This window comes from Ceratosolen solmsi, unplaced genomic scaffold (assembly GCF_000503995.2).
Source record: "Ceratosolen solmsi marchali unplaced genomic scaffold, CerSol_1.0 scaffold31, whole genome shotgun sequence".
Taxonomy (NCBI): domain Eukaryota; kingdom Metazoa; phylum Arthropoda; class Insecta; order Hymenoptera; family Agaonidae; genus Ceratosolen; species Ceratosolen solmsi.
Genome location: NW_011948432.1, coordinates 4,304,807 through 4,315,427, shown reverse-complemented (window position 1 = coordinate 4,315,427; position 10,621 = coordinate 4,304,807). Strand labels below are relative to the sequence as shown.

Here is a 10,621-nt window from a genome sequence, read left to right as displayed (position 1 = left end):
AATAATAAAAATCAAAAATAAAAAAAAAATAAAATAAAATAAAATAATAATAATAATAAAAAATAAATAAAAAAATAGAAAAAAAAAAAATAATAATAATAATAATAATAATACATTTTCTAAACTCAACGGAAAATGTTGTTCGTACAATTTTTATTAAACTAGTAATTACATCAAATTAAAATATTAATTTTTAATAAATATTTTAATTCTGCATATTCAATTGTAATAACTAATTATTGGCTTAAATTTCTAAAAAATTAAGTTTTACATTTATGTAAGAATGCTTTTCCGAGTATTTTATTGTCGCTTTTATGATTGTAAAATAATATGAAACTTGAAGGTAAACAATAACTAATCCTATACGATACCTGTTCAAGTCTTTCGAATAGTCGTACGGAAGCAGGCAACTGCAAAATATATTAATATTTGTGCTCGCTAGCTTCGGACTAATGTACTTATTATGAAAAATCAATGCTCACATTCATATAAAAAGTAATGTAAATGATAATAGATGAAAAACAATTAAGTACTCGTCTCGCTTAATGAACACTTGTATAAAAGTTTCTAACAGGGCTTGTATATTATGTATTGCCTGTTGTCGCATCAACGCGATATTCAGTAAGAATAAACATAATGATAATGATACGAAAAAAGTTGTACCGCATACATTGAGAAAAATATATCATATCGCCGGCCATGTCGAATTAAAGTGAACCGATTGTATATGATGGAAAGGAATCATTGGTGAAACATTAGGCTCGACATATAGTTAAGAAAGAAAATTATTTAACTTGAAAATAAATAATTGACAAGACTGAAAAACTACAAGCGTAGTTACAGTAAATTCGATTTGTCCTTTACATTAATAACGACGATGCTTAGTAGCCTTGTTTTGTTTTGTTTGTTTGTTTGTTTTTGTGGATTTTTGTTTGTTTTTTTTTTGTTTTGTTTTTGTTTTAAACGAACGCTTTATACATCCATTATTGATAACCATACTCGTAATTAAGACATTAATTAAGCTTATGCGAAACTAATAGGAAACGATTTCTTACATTATAATAACAACCTTGTACACTTGTATTATGATTGTGCTTCGCGAATGCCTTCACGCACTTAAATGAGGATGTTGTGCATGTATCCTTTACAATGCTTTATGAGAAAAATGAATGCTGCTCGAGTGGCATGAATCGTTACACTTTTCGTTACAAATTACCTTATCTCTCTTCACTCGCTCTCTTTCTTCTCCTTCTTCTTATTATTATTATATTCTTTTTGTCACTGGTTTTATTTAATATCTTATATTCTTATCATCGGATCGCATGAATATTTAGAAAATAGAAAAATAAGTCTGTTTCTGCCTATTTCATTATCAAAACGGTACGCGCGTGCGGATGTATGATGCGATTTCATTCTCTTATTTTGTAAAACCTCGCTTCTGAATTTGTTGTACTGAAAGTATAATTATTAACGAGTTATAAACGTGCGATGTTTCAGTCTGAAAGTATGAGTATATACTAATGAGGCAAATCGTTTCTTTCTTCCACTCATTCTAGAGTTAAACCAATTTTTTTCTAACATCATTAATCTAGAATATAAAATTATCAGCCTTGAATCTAAACTTGAATCTGGAAGTACACTAAAATTGGGAATAAAAATCATTATGCGGAGCTTTGCTTTCCTATGAGTTTTCTTTCCTATACTTTCATAAGTATAAGTCTTTTAATAATACAAGACTGTAAATCTTAAAAATTATATAAGTAAGAGAAACGATTGTCAAGTGGGTACGTAATTCTATATCATTAGCATTAAACAAATGATTCTGCATGGCAAGGAAAGGGAAAGATTACACTGTTTACGTAAATTTTATCCTAATCATATTTGTGCTTGCGGAACTGCTTTAGGTTGACTTTGTTGGCTGTGGTTTCGATTCCATGTCATTGTATTATGTTGAAAATGAATTATTATGAGCTGCTGTCGACAAGTAAGCACAGCGAAAAGATTATTGTTTGCCGAATTTGAATAATAAATTGAATTGCGAGAGAAAAAAAAAACGTAGGAAAAATGGGTAATGTGTATAGGATATTAAAATATTTACGCCCTTTCGCTGTTATCCTCACAATAACTTATAAAAATTTTATAATTTTACAAAATAGCCTAACCCAAGTTCGAAATCATAATGGATATAAAAAAAAAATAATAAAATTTTTTACCTTCCGCTACTGCAAATACATAGAAAACGCTATATCCGTTATAAGTTCTTATATAAAACAATAGGAAGGATAATATTGTTTATCGGGCGTTTGATAATTAAAACTGAAAACATGACAAGTTATAGAAGCGAACCACAATCAGAACCTTTAGCCAGAAAATTTTTAAGCTATTTGCGAGATTCGAGGATTTGCTAATTAAATATTCTCGAATGCCATGGAAGAGTGGCATAAAAACGCATAACTTAACTAATTAGTGTTAATTAATTTTAACTCAATCGCTTCTAATCGATGACTAATAATTCCAAGTTATACAAAATCGTTCCAATAGTTACTTATTTGTAAAGACATTTACAGGGAAAATGTATCAAGGCAATAAACAAAAACGTAATAGTCACATAATGAAAATGATAATGTAATATCGATAAAGATTGTACGTAATATTATTTGTGTATTTTTTTATAAGTATTTTAAAATTTAACATAATTAAATTACATTTGTAAAATAAATTTAATTAATATGAAAAGAAAGAATAAATAAATATGTTGTTAAATCAATGGAAGTTTGATTGTAGGTAATGTGATGCGCTTGCTGACGACAATTATGTAATTTGCCTTGGTATACTTTCTCTTCACAGCACAAAAAATGGTACCGATTGTATGTATGTCAGATGTATGTATCTCAAAAAATTATTTTCGACTGCACGGACAAGAGTCACTTGCTCTTTATGAATATTTTTATTTATTATTTGATTTTTGTTTTGTTTTGTTTTGTTTTGTTTTTCTTTAAGATTCATAGAAAGAAATGTCGAAGTTTGATAAATTGGAACGAGCAGAGTTGTTCGAGAAACGAACAGCACGACATAGTGTTAATTTCAATTAATATTAGAAACTTCCGTTCTTATCTTACCGATGAATTTTCCTTCGTTCAATTAGTGATGTGTTAATTTTCTACGCTTTACCTTTCCCATTATATGAATGATGTTTGTTAATAATGACTTATGACTTGTGATGGTTTAGTTGCTGGTTATTTTTAAAATATAATTTGTTTGATGGACTAGTTTCGGAATGCGACTTGTGTAAAACTTATTTAGCAAGCCGTCATAACGCGTTTGAGGCATATACTGTAAGATGATTTTATCAACTGTTATAAAACTTCTAAAATGGTAAATTGTTTTCTGATTTTATATTTAACAATTTTTCTTATGTACGTAATGAATTATAAGCTTTTGAGCGTTGTCAAGAGTTGTCGCGCCGACCTTACTTATGTAACTCTATTGTAAAATAAATAAAATCTAATTGTATGAATTAATTTTATCACAAGATTTTAAACAGCGCTTGTAAAATCAGCCCACAGCATTGAAGCTTTAAAGTCAAGTGACACTGGTGATTGGAAATTTACAATACCAGTGATTAATCATGTTCTATACATCCAGCATTTTTAATTATACTTTGGTTGTAGACAATATGAATCGTGTTTCTTAATGTTTTCTTGTGCAAAATAAGAATTATATAAATCTTCGATATTATTATTAATGTAAGTTTAGAGAGACAAAATTCCATGTTTCTTATAAATTAATGTTTTGACCTTAAGCGCATGATTATTAAATAATAATAAGTAGTAATTTTTATCGGTAAAATGATATTATCTCCAAACGAAACGCGCTTCAACGATCTACACCCTGCTCCATTGATGAGAGCTTTACCAATATTAGAAACGTGGTTTTCAAGCTTCGGTAGATGCTACCAATGATCCTTTAGGTGTATATGCTGTTGCGTTGGGATCCAAATTCGATACAGTACAGCCTGGGCAAGGACTTTCATTCGCACGAATTTTTGAATTCCCCATACGTACGTCATTGCCCAAACGAAGCTTTGACGTTGAACACGTAGGAGTTGGACCAAACGTATCTTGTGGCATAACAGCTAAGTCTTGTGCTATTTTAGCCTTTAAAATGTCAATCTCTTTCTCTTGCGATCGAATGAGACCTAATTATTATTCCAAAATGAAAGAGAAAATAGAAAGAGAGAAATATTATAATTTATATGCTCGTATTTAATCAAAATAAAAGAAATTAAAAGAAAATAAATAAATGAGATAATCATGCAATAAGAATAATTGTCGTTGCCATTAATTGGATGTGAAAGGAAGTGAAGAAAGAAGAAAATAGATAACAAGAGGGCAAAGATTTTAAATGGCCTTAAATTGTGATAAAAATAACAATTTTATTTATGCATGTACTTACTCTCCTTAATTTCTAGCTGGCGCTTGGCTTCGCCAAGAGCTGAGAAGAGATCCAGTTTAATTCGAGTTTCTGCACTTAAACTGTTCTCCAAATGAGTATTTTTGTCTTGAAGTGCATTCAGTGCTCCGAGTATAATTTCAGGTTCACTGTGATTTTCTTTACAACGAGTCGCTTCTTTCTCATAAGCCATGCACCTGTCGTACAATAAAATTATGAATTCATCAAGTTATCGTACATCGAACATGACATACTGTTTTAATTGAGTTTCCAAGCTTTATGAATTCTAAATCTCTCAGCTTATTAGAAAGTCAAGAGTTTTTTTTGCAATTGTAAATTATACTTAATGCATATAAAAATAATTGAATAAGATAATGCATAATAAGTATGGAAAATAATAATAGTCTTTAAATTTAGTCATACGCTATCAAGTAATAAGAGTGAATTGTCATATTTTTTACTTCAAAATTGTAAACGGTTTAATTACTGTAATAAAATAAACAAAATGATTTTTAATGGCCACACGTTAATAATATATAATTTCTATTTATTACTTAATGTTTTAAAAACGTTAACATATATATATATATATAATTATAATGAAAAATTTATTATTATATTAGAAAAAATATTAGAAAAAGGTTAACCTGTGAACATAAAAAATCAATGAGTAATTATAAAAATGAAAATTGTAAGTTTTTTTAATGAATGAACACATAATACGCACCTTATGTTTTTTTAAAAAATTTTGAGAAAAAAAAAAATAATAAAACTAAGGAAAACAATCGAAACAATTCGCGTCATTTCGCTTAATATTATATCCCCTTTTTAACATAAACTGTTACTTTAGTTAAACGTTAGACTCTGTAGTCAAGGCTGAAAGTATTATCCTCTGCTCGGCAAGAAAGCAATAAATAAATAAATCTTTATTAAAATTTTGAATTTATACGATGCTATATGTTGGTGCTTGGAAAAACGCACATCGATTTTATTCAATGAAACCATATATTATTTCATTAAGTAGTGGTAGGAGCTTAGGAAGACAGCCTATTGTAAAATTAAACGTTTCGTCGTTGGAAAGAAGAAGAAAAAAAAAAAAAAAAATAGCGCGCGAATAGGTGCTCCAGCTAATATTTAAACAAACAAACACTCGTGCTTCCACCTCCTTGTTCTAAATCCAATAAACGTCCTGCTGTCCGTCTTACCTATCTTCTTTCGTTTTCAGTTCTCGGCGTAAGCTTTTGAGATCTTGTTCCATTTGAGCTCTTCGAGTCTTACACGCGTCCGTGCATTCCTGGCGGACGAGGGTTGGTGGCGAGGGTGGAATCGCGGAACGTGCCTCCTCAGCAGCACGTCGCGCTCTTCTTTCGGACGCCAGCGAAGCTTCGCAGGCTGTGCGCTGTCTTCTCTCGTCGGCTATCCGTCGTTCCAGGGAGGTCATTGTCTGCTTGTCCAGTTGTCGGGCGCTTACCAATCCATGTACTCTGTTACGTAGACAATCGAGGGAAGAGAGAGAGAGAGAGAGAGAGAGAGAGAGAGAGAGTCAGTGACTATTTCGGATAAAAATTTAACGTAAACGTCAACAACCAATGGACGTTTCGCGAATGCGCTTTCATTAACTTTCATTAGCAGTGGATCACTAGGCTTTATATAATGGATGTGCGACGGGCAGTTTTGGACGTTCGTTAATTATATTTAAATTTTATTGATTATTGTCCTGATATTTATATGTCATTAACTTAGTCGCTTTAATTACTGCGTATTCGTGGCGTGTACGCTTGCACTGCGAGCTTAAAGAAGTTAATGTAACAGATAGCCCGATACAACATTTGAGAGTATTTTACTTGATTTTATAGAGAATTTAGATTTTAGATTTAGATTTTATTCAGATTATTGAGAAAATTTTAAACTATAATCTGAAAAGACGTTCGTCCCTTTAATTTTGAATAATAGCGACTCACTTGCTTTGCAACTGATCATTGTCATGTTGAAGTTGCTGAATATCACCTTTGGCTTGTCGCTCAACACTTAACAACGTATTAACTTGAGATCGTAATTCTTGTTCGACCTGTCGACTTGATTGCAAGTCCGATTTTAATCGCTTAATATCTGCTTCGAGCCTACGACAAACGAGTAACCTATTTCCAAATATTTTATCATAATTAATTTAGCGAACTCTCAAGAGCAATCAATGAATAAATCAATAAATCTTAAATGTACCTCTGACAATATTCATCCTGTTGCTTCTGTTGCTCGTTTATTGTTTCAGTCGGTACCTTTGCCTGCCGTCCTTTTCTCTCTCGCTGATTATTCGTATTATTTGACGTGTCTTTACTTTCTTTGACATTATTCCACTTGCTAGTCGCCGAACCATTAGATTGAGTTTTAACAGAATTATGTCCAGAACCCTTAACCGATTTGTCTTTTTCTATTTCATTAATGTCAAAATCATTTACAGAACTGAAACAAATGAATTTGAAGAATTTATAAATACCGAGCACAATGCTACAATAATACAATAATAACATTAGTTTCTGTTCGGATAGGTATATGGGACATTTGGAAAGCGCAGCGTTGTCAAGGCTTACCTAATCCTCTCTATATATTGTAATTCCGTGGAAGATACAGTAATACCATTTGTGTGTGCATACTTTTTGTCATTTTTCTCAGATTGTGACAATTTTTCGGTATTATGCTTATTGTGTTGGTCCTCCAGTTTCTCCCCTTTATCGAGAGATTTCCTCTGATTATTTTTTATCGCACTATGTGCTTGTGACGTTATTTGTGTATTATTGTGAACTCCTCCATTTTGTATACTTGTATCTACAGAGGCATTGCCAATTCCTAGAACACGAGCATAACAATTTTTATAAATTCAATTCTCGCTCTTAATCTAATTATCCATTTAATATCGATGATTACTAATAATCTCCCTTACGAGCAACAAAATTATAACTGATAAATAAATTGGGAAAAATACAAGCTACCTCTACTTTTCTCTGGACTTGGATTGTATTGCGAATTTGGCCTATGGGGCTTAACATTTTGTTCCACCGACACAGTAGATATTGGTACTTGCAACTGCGCATGAGACTGCATTTGTTGCTGCAAATTGGTCGCCTGCTGTTCCACAGGCAACGCTTGCTGCAGTAATTGTAAGTAGAATTCATTCTCTTTAGCTACATCTTTTTGCTTCCTCTGACAATCAACATGGAAATAAAATTAAATATATCGTAAACCATTAAGCTATTTTATTAATTAATTTTTGTTAAGACAAGGCACGATTGTCAACAAACCTGTCTCATTCTATAGCCAACGTAACTTTTGAAACCAAATCCCAACGTTACTACCGGATAGCCGATGCTAAAACAATAATTTAAGTACACTACGCATGTAAATAAAACTATTTTAATGCCTGTCGATTATGCTTACCAATGGGCTGCAAATGGCCTACACAGATCTAAATGAAATGGCATATGACGCAGATCTCTTAATCGCACAGCTGCTTCTATATAGAGAAACAGTAGCCACAACATCACAGTTGGCAAGCACACACCTTTATCTATAAGTCAAAATATACTTTATTACTTTAAAACTTCATTGGGATTTATTAGATTATCAGTTGAATTTATAATTCGACGACGTATACGTACCCGTATGCCATACATACTGCACCCAAACGTACGTACTGGCTGCAAAGAACAGCCAGTGCACAGGAATGAAGAAAAAACAAATCATGTCCGACGTAAGTGCAATACAAATAAAAAATACAGAGAAAGCCTGAAATATAGCATCTTGTCAATAAGTTTCATTCGCATTCAAGTGACGTAATAAAGATTATTGGAGTCCCACTCTACTTACCAAACCTTGATACTTAAAAGAATCGTAAACGCTTCGAAGTAATAGCCAAAATGGCCATAGAAATTCAAAACGGAATTCTAAAATGAAGTCTGCTAAGATCACCAGGGCCCATAGTAGAAGAAACTTTAGATATAATATTGTACTGAAAATTACAAATGATTTTCTATTATTAAATAATACTTTAAATCGATGTGGCACAATAATATGTAGCAATATAATAATAATACCTACAAGTCAACAACAATTTAATACTTTATGATGCAAAAGTTATACATTTTTTTTTTAAAAAGAAATTTAATGATTTACAATTATTACAAAATATTGTGTAAATATTTAAATACTTTTCTAATTTCTAATCAATGCAAATGAAGAATAAATTTAAACAATAAATAATAATAACAATGGTTACAAATAAATCAGAGACTGTAAGAAAGATCTAGGAAATAATGTTGTTAAAACATTGACCTATTGTATCTTCTTAATGCAAATTACATGCTCTTTATTTATTAAAGCTGCATACATTGTTGAGCATCTCGGATGCTTGTTTAACAATATGCCAGTAATATGCGATAAACTATATCGTTGCAATGTTAGTGTGAAAAGGCACCTCATATACATAACAATGCTAGTGTTATAAAAAGTTCAAAAATTTGCGAAAAGCAATGTAGAGGAATAAAATTTTAATTTATAATAAAACGATTAAATTCAAGTAAGAAAATTGGGTGAATTTAATAGGTATGAAAAGCACGCATCGCTTACACCATAAGATTTTAAAATCGTAAAAATAGAAATTGAGTTTAGATATCGTTACTACGAGTTAGAAATATTTCGTCGAAATTAAAAAAAAAGGCTCATTTATTAATTAAAGCAAAGCTTAGAATTCTCGTAAACAAGTCTGCAGTTTCGAGAGAGTAAGAGTGAGAGAGCGCGGGCTAACTAGGGGGTAGGAGAGGGTGGGAGGAACGGAGAGAGAAAGAGAGAGAGAGAGAGAGAGAGAGAGAGTGAGAGAACTATCGAGGGGGCAAGGGGGAGAGATAAAGAGTTCGCGCACACTACCAAACAGAGAGTGAGAGAGAGAGAGAGAGAGAGAGAGAGAGAGAGAGAGAGAGAGTGTGAAAGAGAGATGAGAATCGCTATAATTCGGGTAAAGTTGCCAGATACGTAGCAAAAGAAAATGAGGGTTGAGGCAACAGAATAACGAATCCTGCATCCTTTCCCTCTTAGCTAAGTAAGATCGCGCCAAAGATCTACAATGAATATTATGCATGATTTTTTGGTTATTTTTAAGAGAGAGGGAAAGATGTATATAACGTAGCCATTGTGTACGAATGCATATCTCTGTTAACGCACGGACAGGTTTTCGCACAAGTTTCGCACAGATTTTCGCACAGATATTCGTAAAAGTCGTAAAAGCAAGTAAGCGAATTTCATGAAGGAACTCGCGAACACGAAGTCACAGGAACGTTCGTCCAAAGTACGTAGAGACCTTGACTGACGGCAAGGCAAACTTGATCGAAGACACTATCTGCAAGGCTCACCTGCCATAGATTCCTTCGGTGATTTTGTTTCGTTTCAAGGGCCTCCGGAGCTTGCCGCACTCAGCATTTCTTCTCTTCATATTCCTCGGGCACTGTCCAGCGCTGCCAGGCTGCAACCTTGTTTCTCCTCGACGTACGACGACGACGACGACGACGACGACGACGACGACGACGACGACGACGACGACGACGACGACGACGACGGCGGCGGCAGCAGCAGCAGCAGTAGCGGTTGCAGCGGCGGCGGCAGCAGCAGCTGCTGCGGCGGCAACAACACGGCCAGGGCGCAAGCAGAAACGCAGACGCGCGCGAGCGCGACACACGCGAGAGCAGCCACGACGACGAGCACAGTGCACGAAAACCCGATCACTAGCTCTCTCTCTCGCATGTGCGCGCGCGCCAACACACGCACACGCACGCACTTGGCACTCGCAAGAACACTAACACCAGCGCGCGCGCACAACAGACGCTGAGAACTAAGCGGGTATAGAGGAACACGCGCGCTTGCGCGCGTGCACACAATCAGAAGAGCAACACACGCACGTGGCCAGAGGGGCCGGGAGGTACGGTGGTGACGACGGCGCTGTTACTGGAGTGGTGGTGGTGGTGGTTGTGGTGGGGGTGGCGGTGGCGACGGCGGCGGCGGCGGCGATGGCGGCGGTGGCGGCAATAGCGGCGGCTGCTGCTGAGGAGGAAGTGGCGGCGGTGGAAGAGGAAAAGGAGGAGGAGGAGGAGGAGGAGGAGGAGGAGGAGGAGATGGAGGGGTGTGG

At 34.3% G+C, this 10,621-nt stretch overlaps 1 protein-coding gene across 1 annotated transcript; it reads right to left on the bottom strand.

Annotated features, from left to right (window-relative positions):
• Positions 1-1,311: 1,311 nt before the first annotated feature.
• On the bottom strand, positions 1,312-10,025 carry LOC105364339 (macoilin-1). Its single transcript, XM_011502237.1, has 13 exons — positions 9,852-10,025; positions 8,314-8,455; positions 8,106-8,232; positions 7,885-8,014; positions 7,749-7,815; positions 7,440-7,650; positions 7,041-7,296; positions 6,673-6,912; positions 6,414-6,590; positions 5,658-5,936; positions 4,456-4,649; positions 3,916-4,198; positions 1,312-1,452 (listed from the first exon to the last, which is right to left on the bottom strand). The coding sequence occupies exons 1-12, from the start codon at positions 9,929-9,931 to the stop codon at positions 3,936-3,938; spliced, it is 2,166 nt and encodes a 721-aa protein (XP_011500539.1). The 5' UTR covers positions 9,932-10,025; the 3' UTR covers positions 1,312-1,452; positions 3,916-3,935.
• Positions 10,026-10,621: the final 596 nt, after the last annotated feature.

Bases quoted from the DNA above. Each gene is read 5' to 3' on its own strand.
- LOC105364339 (XM_011502237.1), bottom strand. From the start codon at position 9,931: ATGAAGAGAAGAAATGCTGAGTGCGGCAAGCTCCGGAGGCCCTTGAAA. The intron at 8,233-8,313 runs GTAAGTAGAGTG...GCTATATTTCAG, and splicing joins CTTTTAAGTATCAAGGTTTG to GCTTTCTCTGTATTTTTTAT. The intron at 4,650-5,657 runs GTAAGACGGACA...ATTGTACGACAG, and splicing joins CTGAAAACGAAAGAAGATAG to GTGCATGGCTTATGAGAAAG.